We start from the raw sequence: 21,281 nt of genomic DNA, 5'->3' as shown, positions 1-21,281 counted from the left end.
CTTTTTATGCCTTTTAAGTTCAGTAATTCGCCATGATTACAGTCAATCACAAGTGTTTTGTAACGAAGAAATAACAACATGTATTATAAAATCTCTTTCAGCAAACTTTCGGCGTACGATATTCAAAAAACTTTACACTATCCTATAACGATTACCTCGAAACCCGATAGCCAGAATTAGACCGGGATAGGAGACTTATATATTTAAAAATTGACAACGTCAGCAAAATGCAGACGTCTTTTAGTGAGACAGAAAAATGAATTCAATCTCTCATTTCTAGTTCTATTAATCTTGTGTCTCTGAGTCTGTGTCAAAATTATTCACAGAAATAAGGACAATGAGTTATGAATTCTTTGTAGAACATTCCACTTTATTCATCTTCCGGTTTGCTTAGATGTAAAAATATTTAGAGTTTTTTGCTATACTATGTAAAATTTGTGTACTATCGCTGATCTCTAATGACAATCACGAACAAAGGTATAAGGTAAATTACAGTAATAGTTTTCTATTAAGGGGGAAAGATAACTACTTTTATTTTAAGAATTTCTTTTCGCTTGAAATGTTTGTTCGGGTTCACCTTTTCACTCTCAACGTTGGGTACGGAATGCAAGAACATATTTAGATTTTCATTATTGATTCCAGTATATTTCATGCATCATTTTTCGGATCTATGGCTCTGTAATATATCGAGATAGTCGATATCGATATTGGCACATATCAACAATCGATATCGCAAATATATGAACATCGATATATCCATATCCTACATTTTCGATATCGATCTTGTTTGGCGAGAAATAGAGGCTCCTAAGACTTGCTATTTGTGACGAAACAAAACTTAATTTTCACAATAGTGTCTTCCAATGAAAATTTCTTTATACCACTAATAGCAATGTAAATAAATCCACTTGCAATTTTGCAATATTATATACTGTAATATTTTAGGCGCCAAAACTTTTGTCTTTTCGAAAAGAAAGAAAGAAGAAAGCACATGTCAAAAACAAGAGCTTTGAACTTTGACCTAGAATTTATCAGAAGAAAGTGTTTTTGTTCCTCTCTGTCGGAGATTTCTATAGCATTTGTCATTTGAGACTACTCATTAACAAAAAGTGAACACATGACCGCTATATGCAGACATGCTCTTAGGCAGAATCAGAGATTGGGAAAGGAAATGAGTTTTCAATAATAATAATAATAATAATAATAATAATAATAATAATAATAATAATAATAATAATAATAATAATAATAATAATAATGATAATATAACAATTGGGTTTACAAGTATGGTCCCGTCTGTTTATGTTGTATGGGAGGTCCGCAAATCTATTACGCTAATGGCATCCCTTGGTCTGTGTTTGTCTCTCTTTCCGTTTCCTGTGCTGTTAGGCGTTTATATTATACTTTTACATTATGTAATCTATTTTTTTTATTTCAGAGGTTTTTAAAAAAGGAAAGATACTGCTTTCCTTTGGTATCTCTTTCTTATCATTAATCTTGTTTTGACTGTTTAAGTATGATCATTTTGTAACTTTTTTATCATCCATTTACCTCACAATAATAAAACTGTCATTTTTAACAATTTACTCTATTCTCTTTTTGCAGTTTTCACACTGATATATTTATAACAGAATTGAGGTTTGGTCCGATCCCTTTGGCATTCTCAACCAACACACCGATTTTTGGGGTTGCCTACTATTGCAGGAACAGAAGAATTGCAAGTTTTAATGCACTTTTGGAGTCGCGTATGCATCAATCAATACATAAATAAGTATTCACATACTTTCAGCTTTTGTAAAAATTTATTCCACTCCTGATCTATGTTAAGCTCTGCATTCCATATCGTTCTATTATCCTCCATTTTAATACATCGTGACTTCTTCCATTCTCTGTCTATGCTTCTATTTGGAATATAATTTTACTTCTTTCCAATAACTGCATGTCCTGTGTCCCTTATGTGTTTATAGACAGCGTTTTCGTCTCTCTCTAACCTAACGTATTCTTTATGTTGTTTTATACGTTCTCTGACTCTTTTTGCAGTTTCTCCAATAAAACACATATCATACTTGCTGCACTTAACTTTGTGGATCATTCGTTTTTTCAACATCATTGCCCCTTGTTGTTCTTCTCTCTTCTTCATTCTTTTCTCCCTTATTACTTCTAGTAGTCTCTTACTGCGTTTTCTATATGTTGATATGCCTCTCATCTTCCTTAGTATTATTTTAATAATTTCTGTTTGTTCTTCCAAACTTTCTATCGCCACCACTTTTCTGTCCTATCCCTTCTTCACTTCGTTCTCCTTTTCGTCTTCTTTCTTTTCTGTCTCCATTTTTGTTAGCACATGTTTTGTAATTTAGCTTTTTTCTATAATATCCATTATTCTCTAAGCTGCTTATGGGATGATTGTATACTTTGTTCTACTTTTTGTCTTCTTCACTGCTTATTTGCATAGTTCTTTTGTCCTGATTATTGATGAAATTCTTCTTGGTTCAGTGATCCACATCACTTTTGGCGTGCAATAGTTTCCCGACGCAGGTTTCAGGTTCCATTCTGTGTATATCACTCCTTGCTTCCTCCTTATTCTCATATCAAGGAACACTATAGCCTCTTCCTTTTCCACTTAGAGCTCTACTTGTATGCACTTCTCCATATCTTCATTTTTACAAACTTTTTCAATTACCTTACAATTCCTTCCCAAATTCCTATGAAATCATCAATATATCTACCATGAAAACACTGATTTATCGCTTCCTTTCGTTCTTAGTTTCTTCTCACAGTTGCTTATCACAATTTCTGCCAGCAGTGGACTCAACGTGGAACCTATGCTTCTTCCCTCCTTACATTTTTCTAACTTTTCAACAGTAACAGAATAACTGTTATTCCATATAGTCTTCTGGGCTTATTTCAGTCCTTCTCCACTCCAATCATTGATCCTCCTTCATCAATTCTGTAATGACTTTAACAATTCTGTTCTCCTTGGGCTTGGAAACAGCTTTCACGTGAACACTGAACATGATTGTTATAGCTTGGCTCTGTCCTACTTTACTTTCCTTCTTTTTAACTCCATCGAGTTTTTCACATTGCTACTGTCTTATTGCTTCCTTAACATTTCCACAATTTTTTAACTCTCCCTTTAGTTGTTGAAATATATTCCCTCTGCAATGTAATACTGGTCTCAGTTTTACCTCTTCCCTATGAACTTTTGGAAAAACTTACATTATTGGTATTTTACATTCTTTATTGAGACCTGTTTCAAACTCTGTTCTTGCTAATGAAACCAACACTTTTTTAATTTCCTCACACACAGCTATCAGCTATAAGTATCATCACAGATATCATTGAACTTTTCTTTGTACCATTGCTTATCCATCAGTACAGTTGCACCACCTTTTTCTGCTTGTTGCACACATACGTCTTTTCTTTTCTTTATTTCTTTCAACACACTGTACTCGTGGTTTGAAATATTCCTCCTTGTCTTCTTTGTGTTCTTTTCGGCAATCACCTCAGCCTATCTTCTTTTCTTGTTTCTTATCTCCTTGTCCTGAACTTAAACAACCGTTTGCAGTATCGAGTATACAACCTCTTCTGCATCCACTCTTTTTGTTCTTTACCTTTAAACTTGGATCCTAAAGTCAATATTTTCTTCTCATCATCCGACAACTTCACCTCACCTATTATTACAACTTAATTTGATTCAGAATCCCAATAACAGATTTCATATCCTCTCTTAACACACGATTCAAGCTGAAAGTGATTCAAATTAATAATTTACGGTTGTAATCTTTATCGACATACAACAAAAATGGTAAAAGATAACTGATGTTGGCTTTTGATACAGATTCACCATCCGAAGACAAGATTCTAACTTTGATCATATTAATCTCTTGCAGCCAGGAGCATTTGTTGTGCTACTTATTTTACCGGAAGTTTGAGTATTGAATTCGTATGGATTGGAAGTCTATCTAAGTTTCACATTATGAAACGAAACTCACTTGTTTCTATACTGAAACGATAAGTGTGAGAAATGTATTACACCTCCAGCTTTCAGTATTGCTCAACATGAAAAAAGCACGATAATAGTTGGCGAGAAACATGCGTTCTTCAAGTTTTATCTTCTGGTAGAAATTACTGAATTTTGTATTTTCAATAATGATCCCCATTGAGCAAAAATGGTAAGAGAAATCGAGATATGTTTTCTTTATGTGAATCCAGGAAACGAAAATCATCTCGACCTTTATCGCTCCATATAAACCTGAAATGGTGAGAAACTACTATTTCTGGTTTTATAGCTTAAAAGACGATAGCCGGGAGCTGTCTTGACGTGGATTATGCACGACAAAAGTAGTTTCCATCTCGTACGTTTATTACAAACAAAAGCGATAAATTCTTACTACAAACTCAGTCTACAATATTGATTCTTATAGAACGAGAAATGTACTAGTAGGCGACAAACATTATCATTAAACATATAATTTTATAATACCAAGAGAAGATTTCAAGCCCCACTCGGTGGTCTAGTCGCTAGCGCATATCCTTTTGGTGCAAGTGGTAAAGAATTGAAGGTATACAGTGCATCGGATTTCACTTTAAAGTGTATTTCAACGTCATATATAGTTTCCATTCTGAAAAGAAACGCTAATCGTCATAACGAGATAATTCTATCCGTTCCATTATATTCGTTTTCTTCTCTTAAATATTTCTCTTTTCCTATTCTAATTTTTTGAATACCTTTTTTACATTAGATCCGTTTAAACATATATATATATTTAGTGCAGTATTTTTCCCAAAGAATTTTATCATTAATTATTGAAACCGTGAAGAGAATTTTTGTTGAATTTTACATTGGAGGAAGTTAGCAACATTGGCTAAAGCAGAAACAAAGGATGAAGGCGCGCGTACTGGGATGTAAAAATTCAGCGTGCTTATTTTGGATGTCATTCTCTACAACTAATTAATGAAAGACATAATACTAACATATGAAAGCCGGAATGAAATAAAATAAGGACTCCGAGAACCTGTAAGTTTTGATTTTTGTAAAATTGGCCTCATTTCTCAAAGTCATAAAAAGAAAGAAAGACAAATTTTGTTTTGTATGCATGTTTTGTAGGGCAGCCATATTTCTGTGTAACGTGTAAATAATTGCAGATATGATAGACTAGAATTATAAATAGTCCCTCTTCTTCAGATTTCTGTATACCCATGATTTGAAGTTATTATCAAATCTTGCTATTCGTTTATGTTTCATGAATTCAATGTAGTTACAGTTGTTGATGGCTGTTAACAATGTGTTGGTATTAGGAAAAATATGGAGGTGTTTATCCTCCTTAAATAGAAACTGAATTTTCTTGATACATAAAGGAAGCAAAGGAAATTTTTTGTTTAGTAATCTCGTTGTTAACATTTCTGTAACAAAACATATTCCCCGTCTTGAAGTGGCAACAGTTCGGTATGTTAATGATAATATTAGATTAGATGAGCTAATACGACAGCGTAATGGCGCATATTGAGATTAGTTAATTCCTGTAGTGTAATTATTAAATTTTAAATATTAGGATAGGTAGTTACATATGTAAAGTCAATATTTTTTTTCTTAGTTCGTTGTGTATCAAGTTCGTTACCAGATAAAGAAATATTGAAATTCCGATTAGTTATGACAGTACTGTTATTGCCGGGTGCATAAAAAATTGTCTCTGTACATATTTAAATTTACTTCAGAATACGGAATAGGTCAGAAAGGCGGTAGGTAAACTATTCGGTTTAATATGTTCACTAATTATTTTGTGATAGTACTTTCCTAGTGGTTATTTTATAAATCTTGGGTTGTTTACATTTGAGGGTGTTACTGAGTACAGCTTTCTGTTCCAAATAGCTGATCACACACACGCATTTTTTTTTAAAAAATAAACTCTCTTTGCACCCAACAAACATTGTCCATTTCTTCTGGCTTTTGTATGATATGTCCGCTAATTTGATTTTTTTTCGATTTGTTTCCGTGTGTATTAACCTCCAATTTTATCACTGTGCCGTAGTATATTCGGGGATTAATTGGCTATCCTTGAACATAGGGAACACAACTTAATTAGTTTTACCGTCTGGTATCAGAAGTATTTAAATGAGTATAAATGTGTTGACAATTACGCTGTTCCATGTTGTATATTTTATTATTGTATTGTTTTCGTAATATCGAAGAAAAATATGTTTAGGTTTACTTTATATATATATAAATATATATGTTGGTATTGTGAATAAATGAATTAAATACGAGACGATCAATTATATCTGATTGGATGTTTGAGAATCTAAAATTCTATTATTGAAATTATTCTTGGAGAGGAAATAAAATTCTGTTATATCAGTTTTTGGCCTAATTTCGATTCTCTAACCTATGTTTCTGAGTTCTTGCCATTTTTAACTCAAATATTTGTTTATATTTAATTTTCATTTTTCCTAAGGCTATAGAACAGTTATTTTGATTTGATCAGTGATTAGAAATCTGCAAAATTTTGAAATAAATGAAAGCTGTTATCGCGTTTTCTACTGTTTGATATATATCGCTTACTTTGCAGTCCTTCATTAATGATACTAATTATTACATTTTCAGAATAGTAGTTAGAATTTTGAATCTCCAAAAAAAAAAAAAAAAAAAGGACCGTGATTTTCTGAGACTAGCTTTTTTCATTCTACTTTTCTCTGATTGGCGTACAACCTTTCCTTTTGTAAGGCATCTAGGGTTAAGTAAATGTTGTCAGAGTTTCGAGCGTTATTTTAGTGTAGGGAAGTATAAGTAATGTTGAAAGACGAATTTTTTTATTTTTATTCGGGGAAGTAATTGTAATGAAATAATGTATTGTAGTTAATTATATAATGATTAGGAAATGTAGCTCCTTTCTTCGTTGATTGAATAAGTTATGTAGCGACGCGTCAGTTGTAAAGAATAGCCGATGAATGGCAAATATGAAATGATTAAATGAGTACTCGTACTAAAAGTTTGTAACGGAGCTGAGACTGAAAACGAATTCTCGTGACTGCCTCTATCGTCTTGTTCATTGCGTTCGATTTAAAAGTCTTAATTTTGTGAATGCCCTAGATCTAGAAATGTTACTGTAATCATAACGTCATTGAAGTCATTATAAATTCAGTACGTCAATGGCAATAAGATGCCAAGATTTAAAAAAATCAATACGATATTAAGAAATGTTTACGATGATCATGTGTAGATGGTTCTTATTCTGGTCCAGGAGTTCCTTCATCTGCCGTCTCAAATTTCAAAAAGAACTTTCCTTTCTCTGAATGTGTTCAGAAGTATTTAACTCACCTGAGAATTGAACATCGACATTTACAAAATTGATTATTTCTCTTCTTTCTTTTAGAATCATCTAAAACTCTGGAAAATTGTCATCCATTTTATTAAATACAATTTTCAAAAATTTAACAGAAGCATTAATCTTTTCCTTAGTTTCGGTTGAATTATTGGATGAAGTGTTAGTGACAATTGATACAATATACTGTCATGTAATTGGAGATTTGAGCTTGGTGCTGGAAATTGGGAATAAAAGTATTCTGTGTTGTTTTCTCTATTGGAAGATACCATGGAATTTAGTTACAGTTGGATATTTAATAAACTTTCCACTTACAGTATTTAGAAATTAATATAGAATTATTTGGCTTTCTGTGAATTTCCTTAAAAGAATCACAGTTGTTTACATATTTATGCATTCTTTTAACAGTCCCAGCACGTGTAACTACAATAATAATATTGTTCTAGGTACTGTAAGTTTAGTGAAAATATTATATGTTATTTAAAATATAGTTAATGTGTGATTTTCGGCTAGATATAAGTGATATGCATTTTTCTCGAATAATTACTTTATTCCATAGGGGCTCGGGTCTTGTTAAGACAGGGATATGCACTAGTTGGAAAATGGATTTGTATGGTCATGGTAATGAAAACGGATTCGAAATTTAAATATTTTTTTTACACTTTTTTCATGAATGTTTATTTAACAATATTCAATGAATTTTTGCCTATCTCTATTTAGTCACTCTATATCCTTTGGAATTAAGGTTCCCTCTAGTATGACTATATACCTCCACTTCCTAAATTCTCAAAAATAAAAGAAACAATTTTTTAAAAATCAATTACCAGGGAAGCAAGAAAGTTCGTGCGTTTTTGAACCACTCCCGCTTCCATTTGGCCGCTGCGGCGACATCTGTCACCGTAGCATGAAAGTTTTGACTGTTTGGGAAAGCTTATTCGTTGACGCATCAGCCACGGTGAATATAACAACGCATTTGTCAGTGTGGTGTGTAAAAATCGCTCGTGATCATGTCAGTGTCAAATGAAGATTTTAGAGCTTGTTTGCTTTACGAGTTTAAATTCGGGAACAAATGGTGCAGAAGCAGCTAGAAAAATATGTGTTGCGTTTGGAGAGGGTGTAATAAGTAAACGTACAGCACAAAAATGGTTCCAGACCTTTTCAGCTGGTGACGAGACCTTGCAAGATAAGCCTCGCTCTGGGAGGCTTAAATCAGTGGATATGGACCACCTCAAGGCCGCTATTGAAGATGATTGCAGTCAAACACGTGAGGAACTTGCTCACCGATTCGAGGTAAGCAGGGAAACCATTCGGGTAAGTCTGCATCAGCTGGGGAAGATCTGGAAACTGGGTCAGTGGGTCCCTCACCAGCTGACCGCTACGAGCTAAGTTCTAAGACTGAATATCTGTTCATCTTTGTTGACGAGACACAAAATCTGTCCAATTTTGGACTGTATATTAACTTGTGACGAGAAGTGGGTCATGTATGACAATAAATACTGTCATAACATTGGCTATCACCGAATGATCCGAAGCCTTTGACTGCAAAACCGAACATCCATCAACGCAAGGTTTTGCTCTGTGTTTGGTGGACTACAAACGGTATCGTGCACTTCGAATTCTTGGAACGTGGTAAGACAATTACCAAAGATGTGTACTCATCACAACTGAGAACGGTATCCACCAAACTGACCGAGAAACAGCCAGCACTAGTGAACAGAAGAGATGTGCTCTATCACCAGACCAACGCGCGCCCTCACACCACAAAACAGACGCTGGAGGTAATCTCAGAACTTGGTTGGGAGCTTCTACCTCATCCTTCCTACTCCCCAGATGTCGCCTCTTCGGATTACCATTTATTCTTGGCTATGGACTTCTTTATGCGTGGCAGGCAGTCCAAGACTGAAAAGACGTCAAAAATGCAGTTGCTGAGTTTTTCGAGTCTCGGGAACAAATATTCTACAAAACTGGCATTTACAAGCTTGTTGAGCGCTGGGAGAAGATTGTAGAAGCAAATGGAGGCTATTTTGCCGAATAAATAAACCGTTAAAACCCTGTAATTGATAGTTTTCTTTCATAGTATAAAAGCGCACGAACTTTCTTGTTTCCCTGGTAAATTATTATTATTATTATTATTATTATTATTATTATTATTATTATTGTTGTTGTTGTAGCGAGACAGCTAAGTTATAATTTTTTATTGTCTTCAACAACCAACCAAATAAAAGCTATTTCATCTCAGTAGTATTCCTTTACTGAAATTTATAGTAGTAAAACCAATGTAAAAATCGAATCCTCAGGTTAAGATTTGAATCCGCGTTTGATGAGATTATTATGCTAGTCAGATCCTTTAACCTTGCTCTATATGAAACATCAGTAGAGTTGTGGCACCTGGCGGTGTTTTTTAACCAGATACCCGATTTTTGTAATCAGATTTGGTAACTTTTTGTAGTCTTTTAGACCTCTTTCTCAATGCCAAAAAAGAGTATGAGGATGTATTCGCTACCTTTTATGACCACTTTTTGCAACTCCTATTTTAACATAGCAGACCAGCTTCTAACATTTTTAACATAGCAGAAATTGCTTAAAACTACGAACATATAACAGACGGCGAGTAAAACCCGAATAACTTGTAAACGGTGAAACGTACTGAGGGAGTGTTTCCAGACTTAGCAATAAGTTATCAAGTGCTACATGTCCCAAAAATACTGACAATCGAGGTCAAAGATCAAATATTTAAACCGAAATGACTCGCAAACGGAGCAACATATTGAAGTGCTTCTTCAACATTAAGTAAGTCATAAACTATTATATGTCCCAAGCCTTAATAACTCTTAAACGCAGCTACGTATTGATGTGTATCCGTATTTATAAATAGGTCATCAAATCCTACATGTACCGAAAGTACTGACCACCGAGGTAAAACTTCAAATGTTTAAACCCAAATAACTTGTAAACGAAGCCCCATATTGAGGTGCTGTTTCCACACTTAACAATAGGTCATTAAGAACAACATGACGCAAAAGTACTGACCATCAAGTTCGAAGGCCATATATTTAAACCTGAATAACTTTTAAACGGAGCTACATCTTGAGGTGTTGTTTCCACATTTAGTAACAGATTGTCAAATAGTACATGTAGTGATGTGAGGGGGAAGATTTTCCGTGGAAAATTTTCCATTTCGTCACGAAGTAGAAACAAGTGGAAAAAATTTCATATACCGGAAAATTTTGGATATTATGTATAGTGGTGTTAGGTGAAAAATTTTTCACTATATTTACGTGCACATAGAGCTACAAAATTGAATTTCTTTAGAGGAAAGTTAGTAAGCAACAAATTATAATTTTCCAGTTAGCTTTCTGGAAATGGCACAGAAATTCTAGCTAGTTAAAATGGCATTTCTCGTTGGTACATAATTCAATAGGTCACTCAAATTTATTCGTTCCTTTATGTTAGTAATGCAAAAGGTACATAAACTCTGAGCTAGTTAAGAGTGGCATTTCTCGTTGGTAGAGAATTGAATAGGTCAGAAAAAATTCACCCTTTGTTTATTTAAATAGTAGAAGATCAGCTGGATAAAATGGTCTTTCCTCGTTTTTTGTCGTTGGTACAAAAAGTAGAACACCCATATTTATTCTTTCGTTTAGGTGAGTTGTACATTAGATACTCAAATTCGGGGCTAGTTAAAATAGTCTCTGTTTCGCTTTTTCTCGTTAGTAGAAATTTATTCCTTTGTTTATTTAAATGGTACAATATGATATAAAATACTAAGCTAGCTAAAATGGTCCTTTATCGTGTTTTCTCGTTGATACAAAAGAACACCCATATTTATCCTTTCGTTTCTTTGGGTAGTACAAAAGGTACATAAACTCTTATCTAGTTAAAATCGACCTTTTTCGCTTTTTCTGCTTAGTACTAATTTATTACTTTGTTTGTTTAAATAATACAAAATGGTATAAAATTCTAAGCTAGTTAAAATATGCCTTTTCCGCCTTTTCTAGTTAGTACAAATTTATTCCTGTGCTTACGTAAATAGTAGAAAATAGTTTAAAATACTCAGCTTGCTAAAATTTTCCTTCTTTGCTTTCTTTTCGTTCGTCAAAAGTATATAAGCTACTTAAATTTATTACCTTGTTTGAGTGGCGCAGAAAGGTATAACATGCTGTGCTATTTCGAATGGCATTTCTTCACTTTGTTCTTTCTGGTACAAATTTACTCCTTTGTATAAATAGTACAAAAGGTATAAAATACTCAGTTAGTTAAAACGGCCATTCTTGGAGTTTTTCCGGTTGTTACAAAACTTAATACTCCACTCAAATTTATTCCTTCGTTTATTTGAGCAGTACAAAAGGTGCATCAATTCTGAGCTATTTAAAATGGGTGTTTTGATTTTCTAGTTTGTACAAATTTACTCCTTTGCTTTTTTAAAAAGTTCATAATTGTTTAAGATACTCAGCTGGTTAAAGTGCTCCTCTTTTTCTGGATGTTACAAAATTAAATAGCTCACTCAAATTTATTACTTCGTTTATGTCAATAGCAAAAAAGCTACAGAAATTCTTAGCTAGTTAAAATGACATTTGCACGGTTTTTCTTGTGTTTTAGTAGAAAAAGGTACATAAATTCTTAACTAGTTTAATTGGGCCTTTTTTGTTTTGCTGGTTAGTACTAATTTATTCCTTTATTTCTTTAAATGACGCAAAAAGGTACAAAATGCTGACCTAGTTAAAATGGACTTTCTTTGTTTTGTCTGGTTTAGTATAAAGTTATTGCTTCGTTTATCTGAATAGCACTAAACGGTATAAAACACTAAAATGCTTAAAGTTGCCTTTCTGTTTTTTTTTCACTCGTTAATACAAAAGTAATGATATCAACGAAATTTATTCTTCGTATTTTTTCTGCTTGGTACAAATTCAAATAGGACACTCAAATTTATTCATTGTTCACTTTTTCCTGGTTGGTGTAAATTTATCACTTCGTTTAAATAGTACTAAATGGTATGAAAACAGAACAGCCAAATATCTTGTTTCGTTTACTGGAGTAGTACAAAATGTACATAAATTCTCAGCTAGTAAGAATATTCCTTGTTGACTATTTTCCTCGTTGGTACAAAAGTATATAAGATACTTAAATTGAATCCTCTATTTATTTGAATAGCACAAAATGGTATAGGAATTCCTAGCTAGTTGAAATTACATTTCTGGTTGGTTCAAAACTAAATAGATCACTCAAATTTTCCTTAGTATATTTAGATACTACAAGATGATATAACATTTTTTTCTAGTCAAAATGGATATCTTTGCTTTTTCTGCTTTGTATAGATTTATTTTTCCATTTATTTGAATAACACAAAAAGGTATAAAACACTAAACCACATATGCTGGTCTTTCTTCCCTTTTTTCTTGTTAATACAAAAGTAAATAAGCCACTTAAATTTATTACTTCTTGTTTTTCTTCTGCTTGGTAGAAAATTGAATACGTCACACAAATTTATATATTGGTCCGTTTACGAGCTTTCTACGTTTAAATATTTGACCTTTGACCTCGATGGTAAGTACTTTTTCGAAGTGTAGTAGTTGCTGACTTATTACTAAATGTGGAAACAGCAATCAACGTGTTGCTTCATTTACGAGTTAATTTGGTTAAATATTTTACCTTCGACCTCGATGGTAAGTACTTCTGTTACATGTAGCAGTTGATGACCTACTTAATGTGGAAACAGCACCTCAATATGTTTCTCCGTTTGCGAGTCATTCAGGGTTAAATATTTGACCTTGACTTCGATGGCCAGTACTTTTGGGGCATGTAGTACATGATGACCTATTGCTAAATCTGCAAACACTCCTTCAATACGTCTCACCGTTTACAAGTTATTCGTGTTTAAATATTTGACTTTTGACCTAGATGGTCAGAGCTTGAGCGACATATAGTATTTTATGACCTGTTACTAAATGTGGAAACGCGCCGTTGATATGTGACACGGTTTACTAGTTATTCGTGTTTTTATATTTGGCCTTTGACCACGATGGTCTGTACTTCTGGTGCATATAGTAGTTTATGAGCTTTTAGTAAATGTAGGAACGACATCTTCATATGTTGCTGCATTTAAAAGTTATTCTGGTTTCAATATTTCGCCTTTGACCTCGACGATCAGTAATTTTTGAACATGTAGTTGTTGATGACGTTTTACTAAATGTGGAAACAACACCTCAATATGTTGCCTCTTTCGCGAGCCATTCGAGTTTAAATTTTTGACCTTTGACCTCGGTGTGCAGTACTTTTTGATATATAGTACTTGGTGACCTATTGGTAAATTTGGAAACAATCCCTCAATACGTCTCACCGTTTAGAATTTATTTGGATTTAAATATATGACTGTTGGCCACGATGGTTAGTACTTTTGCGACATGTAGTACTTCATGACTTATTGCTAAACCTGGAAACACACCCTCAATCCGTCTGACCGTTTACATGTTATTCTTGTTTAAATATTTGACATTTGACCTCGGTGGTCAGTACTTTTGCGACATCTAGTATTTTATGACCTGTTACTAAATGTGAAAACACGCCCTCAGTATGTGGCTCCGTTTAAATGTTATTCTTGTTTAAATATTTGACCTTTGACCTCGTTGGTGAGTACTTTTGAGACGTGCTAGTTGATTACCTATTACTAAATATGAAAACAGCACCTCAATACGATGCTCTGTTTACGAGGCATTCGAGTTTAAATATTTGACCTTTGACCTCCGTGGTCAGTACATTTGCGACATGTAGTACTAGATGAGTGCTTGTTTAATTTCTGCTATGTTGATAAAGAGGAACGAATATACTCCTGCTATTCGTTCATATTCTCTACGGGTGTGTAATCTGTGCGATGTTAGACAGTGATTAAAAAATTGGCCATAATCTTTTATCAAATGTGCTATGTTAAAATGCTTGTAGCGTTTCTTGTGTAATCTCCGTTGTATTACATAAGGGTTGTTAAAAGGGGACGAGTACACCTCTGTTATGTAGGTAGTATTAGCTATGTTACACAGGAGTGCTCTTGCGTAATTTTTTGCTATGTTAAAATAGGAGTTGAAAAAAGAAAACGAATATACCACATGTTAAAGAATTGTTAATCCTTTCCAGCCCGAATTTTTTTGTGCGTTGGAAAAACATAAGTTCACGGTATTTCCTGTTGCAATGAAGACACATCGTAGATCCTCTGTTTTGCTTCACCGCATGTAAGTAGAGGTACCAACGTATGAGATTGACTCGAAAGAATAGTGTAATGATTACATGGGGAAACTGCATGAATTAATATTGGATTTATGATTATAAAAAGTTAATGATTCCAAATGTTGTCAACGGGCTGGAAAGGGTAAAAAAAGTTGGTCGTAGCCTTTTTTGCTGATGGGTTACGAAATGTGCCCGTAGTCTTATATTACATAGGTATTGGAAACTGTGTTAATAGTCTTTTCTTAGCTCTATTATGTTTATGTATTAAGTAATTTCTGCTGTTAAAGTTGGTGTTAAAAAACGTGTTCTTATTTATTTTCTGCTATTTTAAAATGGGGTGGAAAAATAAGCCAAACTGTTTTGTTAGCTCTTCTACGTGTTCGTAGTCTTATGTTACATAGGGGTTGAAAAATGTATGTTACGTATTCGTAGTCTGAAGTGATTTCTGGTATGTTAAAAATGTTAGTAGCCTGTCTGCTATGTTAAAATAGGGGTTGAAAAAAGTGGTCGTAAAAGGGAATGAGTACACCCTCATACTCTCTTTTTTTGGCATTCAAAAAGGTGCCATAAAAGACTACAAAAAGTTACTAAATCTGGTTACAAAAAATCGGGTATCTTGTTACAAAAATGCCACCAGGCGCCACCGCTCTATTAACATCTTTAAATCAAATGAACCATTTGATAGTATTTCGTTAATATATAATTGCGTATTTTTGTAATCAATCAAAATTGTGTTTTGGTAAATTTAGTTTGTTGCAGAAAATAAAAGAAATGAATGGGTGATCTTAGTCAGTATTCTTTGGAAGCAGTATCTGTATACATAATCACTTTGTTTCATATTTTGTTAAAATCAATTTATTATACAGTTGAATTGATATTCATACGATCATTTTTTTTTACCAGAAACTTCATTATAGAAATTTATTAGCCTTGTTTTGTCATTATGGAATATTGACTGATAGTAACTAATTATATTTTAATATTCTGTAAAATATAAATTTTACACTGTTTACCTTTGATTATTTCAAATTTAAATCAAGATAATGATCGAATAATACGGTTATATAAAACTGAATACAACCCCGAAAGTAAGAGTGAACTGGAGAATTGTTCAAATCGTGAGCATTTAAGGAAGAAACTTTCGGCCTCCTTACTTTATTCTGGAAAACACAAACCATTATTTGCTCCTTATCTTTGTAGCTGGCTGCAGTTTGCATATGATGTTACCTTGTATATTGATAATATATCTAGCATACGAGTTTTTTTTAAATAATATACAACTTAATTTACCTGCAACATGTTGCAAGAGAAACCGCTACGGCACACAAATAACTTACTTATATATTACACCTAAGGAATTGCATTATTGTATTTATTAACGATTACGAACAGAATATATTTATTAAATCATTACCGAAAAAGGATATTTATGAATAGCTAATAAGTAACCTGCGTCTTAAACTAAAACAAATGCTGCCGTATATTTTATGAATGGTCTCACAATTTACAGTTCACACATTTCATCTTAATACCAAGATTCTAGTAATTGCCTCAGTAACTGGAAGTGTTGCTGTATTCGACATTTTTTACTTCCTTTCGTCGTCATAAGATTACAATATCTGATAGGACTGATTGCTTGTACTAGTCGTCTGCTCCTTTGTGACTTAGCATTCATGCTTCACTGCAATGTTTACTAGAAACAATGAATTATTCGAAAGGAGCCTAGATTTTCGTGAAGAATAAGAATGATCTGATTTTGTTAATATGGAGTAAGAGTCAGTATTAAGAAAAGTTGTTCTCCTGTCTGATAAATATTAAGTGCATGAGAGTAAACTCATATCAATTGAAGATGCCATGAAATAGTAGCACTCGTTTTCAATAAGATGTAATTACAATTTTAGGTTGATGGTGAAACTATGTAAATGTTACGGTTTAGAGTGGTCGCGGTGCCTCAGTATAGACAGTTCATTTCTCGTAAGTGGGATCTTTGATTCTATCACGGGTTGCGGAAGTAGTCTTTGTGGTGGAAAAACACCATGTAAAAGTTTTCCTGGGTTTCTCAAGTTTCCTGCCACTTTCTTCATTTTACGATTTTTTATAATCATTATTACAGTTGCCGTTTGCCTCGGGGCATGACGTGACAGGTAAACTATTATATATACTTAGGAATTTACTGTTAATATCCAGTAATTAGCACTCATGGCGTGATTGCCAAATTCTATTGTGTTCATTTGGAGATGCATTTGGATGAACCTTCTGCAGAATGAAATTTAAACATTATTAAGTTTAATATACTTTTTGATCATTTGATTACCTCTCCACTTTACATACTATATGTACTATGATTTCCTTATTTAACGTTTGTCTACAATAAAAAATGCAATCTAAACTATGCAGTTAGAGCTCTACAACTATGTTAAATTTAGACAAAATATAATTCTTTGCTTGCGTTTTAGTTATATTTCCTCGTTTCAAACTAAAGTCAAAACTCAAAATTTGATGATAAATAATTCGAAAACAATGACACCTGATATCTCACATGGATACTAAGCTACGATTGGATGAATTCCATCTTTCGGGCTCTAATGACATTTGTTGATTTCATTGACTGCGAACCTAATTTTGATGGCCAATAGCTTGGGAAACTAAGAACTTACATAATAATATTTTATTACTAACGAGGGAAGAACATAATGTCATTTAGAGATAATTTCACCATACTTGGTGTAGATGTAAGTAATGGGAATACTAAAGATCGTGTGGAAGCATTCGTTTCGCAGCGTTCGGAATTAGAAATAATGGACTATACAATTCTGAAGCATTATGGATTATCAAGCAGAAATTAGTGTGACAGAGCCTAGCAAGGAACCTAGCTGGTAAGGTGAGTAATGGCAAGGGCATTAAGTGATTTAGTATCCAAGTATTCGCTTGGTGGAACTGCGGTCGGACAATGGCACATCTTCTGTTCAGCTCATCTCTTCTGCTTTCATTGTACTTTATGTAACCTCTTCTGTATTGGTCGCAACAGCGTGCAATGGCTTAGTCATATCAATGTGATTGACAGACCATACTTCTCCTGAACTGTAGAGAACATTATTTCTGATTTCGAACATCTGCGGAACGAATGTTTCACACGTTCTTTTCTATTCCCGCTAATCACTCCTATACCAAATTTGTGTGTAAAGGTCAACCAATTGCACCAAGTTAAGTAAATTTTAGATGAGTTACATCAATCACATTTTATTCAAAACCAAACATACGTAGCGAATAACACTGGAGCCCAAAAGCCTCAACACCATAATATATTACACACTTACACATCATGAGGTCTTTCACCCAGTCAATTTTCGTCAACATCGGTTGAGTTAAATAGAACGTGTTTTAGTGAAATTTCTTGAATTCACTCAGTTTAAACCAAAATTTGATATTCAACAATTCGAGAACCATCAGTTCATACACGATAATATTTAAGATGTGCACTAACTACATCAAGACCCTCTAACGTGCAAATTATGGTCAAAATCAGACGATTTCTGTTGATAGTATGCATTACAAAACACTCAGTCGTGAACACCAAATTTAACTTTAATGACTAATAACTCGGTAATAAAAGACTTTATCACCATAATATTAAACATGGAATTTAAGGATATCAAATTCTAGCACACTGGCAAGTTTGATCAAAATTGTATGAATTTCATATTTCATGTTTTTTTGTTGATTTCACTAAGTCCAAACTCAATTTTCGTGGGCAATTATCTCGAAAACCAAAGTTCTGTACATCACAGTATATGGTGCTTAGCTCTCGCTTTTACCGCTCGTCAAAGTCTATGACTGTATCAACTTTGGTCAATATCTGATGAGTTTAATATAACACATTTTAAGTACATTTCTTGATGTTACTAAGTTTAAACCCATATTTTTGAACACTAATTTTAGTTCCAAAAGTCCGCACTTCATAATATTAAAACGATGGATACTAAATACGTTAAAGTCTATAACTGTAGTAATTTTCAATATGATCAGATTATTTTCATCGATACTGTGCGTTATAAAGTATCCTTTCGTTAACTCCAAACCTAACTTTAATGGCTAATAGCCCAGGAATCAAAGGTGCGCTCATGATGATGTTGCATACTTTTAGTATACTCATAGAGATCTACCAACATGCCAAGTTTGGTAAAAACTTTCTGATTTCTACCCGTAACGATTTAATGAAATTTCTTGGTTTCACTAGAACTTCTTCGTGCCTAAGCGGTTAGCGTACCCGCCTTTTGCGTGAGAAACCCGTGTGGAATCTATGTGGTTTGGCTCTATGTTAATCAGTAGGACCACATGTTATATAGCCTTGCTGCTCAAATGAACGTTAAAACTCAAAACGAACTCAACTCATTCTCGATTTCACTGAGTTCAAACCTAACTCTGAGGCTAATAACTCGGGAATCAAAATCTCTGTTCATAATAATATTTTATACTAAGCTTTCATAATACCAAGCTCTTCAAAATTTACAATCATACCAAGTTTGTTCAAAATCGTTTGAGTTTAATTAAATACTTCGTAGTGAAATTTCATGATGTCCCTAAGTTAAAAGCAAAATTTGATTTACAATAACTTTGGAATCGAAATTCCACACACCATAATATATAACATGCTGGTTAAACATATCACTATCCACAACCACACAAATTTTGGTTGTGGTTAGACCAGGTTCGTTTATAGTAAGCATTGAACATTCTTTTTTCAAAGAATCCAAACTCAACGGTGCACGATGGCTTAGTGGTAGAACGCTACCCTCTTCTACCTGGGATTTATGGCCAAGTACGATTATGGAGAACAACATCGTGTCTATGGTTTTCTCATCTTTCCTCCCACATTACAATCCCAATATTTAAAGAAAAACCGAAAATTTAAAGAAAAACCAAAATTCTAGAAATGGGAAATTATCGCAGAAAGAAAAACGAAAGACAATCGGAAAATGAAAAACGAAGATTGTTTTGGAAAACAAGAAGCAAAATCACTTTCTAAAAAATCTTTTTGAGAAACGAATTTTTTTTTTCGAAAAGCTGGAAACGAAAAATAATTCGAAAAATGAAAAAATCGAAAAACGAAAAGCGTAAAAATGAAATTTCCGAAAAACGAACAATTGATTTTTCACTAAAGGCCTTTCCTAAATCTGGATATAATGATTACTAGAAAATGTTTTATGTGCATTTGTATATAAAACTAAAAGAAAAGTGCACTAGAACTGCGGTGAAACGGGTTTTATTTACCTACATATAAACGTCCTAGGAGAATGATATTTTGTGTACATGCGAATGAATACTGAATCTATTGTCAACGACAACTATGTCATTATACTTTAAACGAATGAACTACATTTCCTGTGTGTAGGTGGAATTTTAAAAAAAGTCAAGAGCTAAGTTTGATGTACGTAAGAAGAACGCTGTCCATGTGACATTAGTTTAAGAGACATTGTAATGAATACAATGTTTGTACAACACTCAAACGACTTTTCGTTAGAACGTTACTAGAACTGCAACGAAAAGATGTTCTTGTTTATTTGGTGCAAGGGAAATTCGAGTAATTCCTTATGTACACCTCATTCGTTGCTGACTGTTTATATAATTGAAAACTAATAAGTGAAAATGGAGCATTTTTTTGGGGTTTAGGGCGAAAAACACCTAAATACGGTTTGAATACTTATTTTGCATTTGAAAATGTAAGCAATTGCATTTTAAACTACTATCTCTTCTCCCTCTTGGGGTTCCATTTTATTGAAGATCAATGTGTTGAAAATTTGTACATAAAAATAATCTAATAGATTCCAATATCTGATGATTTAGGAAAATCTACATATTTGTTACCTTTCCAGTGCCTATTTTATATTACATACAAATTGATATATTTTTAATTACTTTGCAGATTATTGGGTCAACTATGATAGGAGTACTGTATGTGGCGCTTCAAACAGGTGAGTACTATCTAATGAATCGACATAAATTTTTCCAATACAATCGATTCTGGTTGTGAAATTATCACTGATATTCTCACAAAATCATTTTATTGAGATCACACGAATACCACTAACGTTTGATACAATCTTAAGATAAATTTGCTCATTACTAAGCCTCAGTCTCTGTACATTTTAGTATGACTATACGTAAACTCAACAGAAGAACTACAATTTAGAGGTTAAATGCACTCATATGCAACCGAGGCAGTAAATTACATGGTCATACAGATTTTGACCCACGTGAAATTAGATAGTATACGTTAAGATGACGTAAGATATGAAATGAGAAAATGTCTATCAAGTAAGGACTAAAAGTTACAGTTACAAATTCTAAAATAGTGCAGCGATTTGCTGTAAGCTTAAATGCAAACTATGTTCTTGTCTAGAATTTAAATAATGTAACGTGAGCTCCGAAACCTCAAGGAGTGTTCCTATATTTTGCTGAGGGATGTTACCGGTATCCTGCCCTTGATTTACCGTATCTATGCATTACCAGGGGGTACAAAATGTACAGCCAAAAACTACCCCCCAATAAATAATATTGACAAACACTTTTATTCTTTCGTTCTTGTAGAACCAGATATATTTCCAAAAGGATGCCGCCTTTCCAGTCACTTTCAGGTTTGCCAGTGGTATAGAGGTTGAAGTAAGGGATAGCGTGATCAACTTGTACCCCCCAATAAATTATAATGAGAAACACATGTGGCTCTCACAGAAGATACCGTCTATGAAT

At 33.4% G+C, this 21,281-nt stretch overlaps 1 protein-coding gene across 3 annotated transcripts in view; it reads left to right on the top strand.

Annotated features, from left to right (window-relative positions):
- LOC145681653 (uncharacterized) overlaps nucleotides 1–21,281 on the top strand; it is a 264,695-nt gene that overhangs the window by 38,885 nt on the left and 204,529 nt on the right. For all 3 annotated transcript variants that reach the window (XM_081753274.1, XM_081753277.1, XM_081753273.1), the window contains exon 3: nucleotides 20,458–20,506. In XM_081753274.1, coding sequence (XP_081609400.1) covers nucleotides 20,458–20,506 — 49 coding nt within the window. The remainder of the gene's footprint in view (nucleotides 1–20,457; nucleotides 20,507–21,281) is intronic.

Source organism: Thermobia domestica, chromosome 3, assembly GCF_964235325.1.
Source record: "Thermobia domestica chromosome 3, izTheDome1.hap1.1, whole genome shotgun sequence".
Taxonomy (NCBI): Eukaryota; Metazoa; Arthropoda; class Insecta; order Zygentoma; family Lepismatidae; genus Thermobia; species Thermobia domestica.
This window is presented reverse-complemented; position numbering and strand designations above follow the sequence as displayed.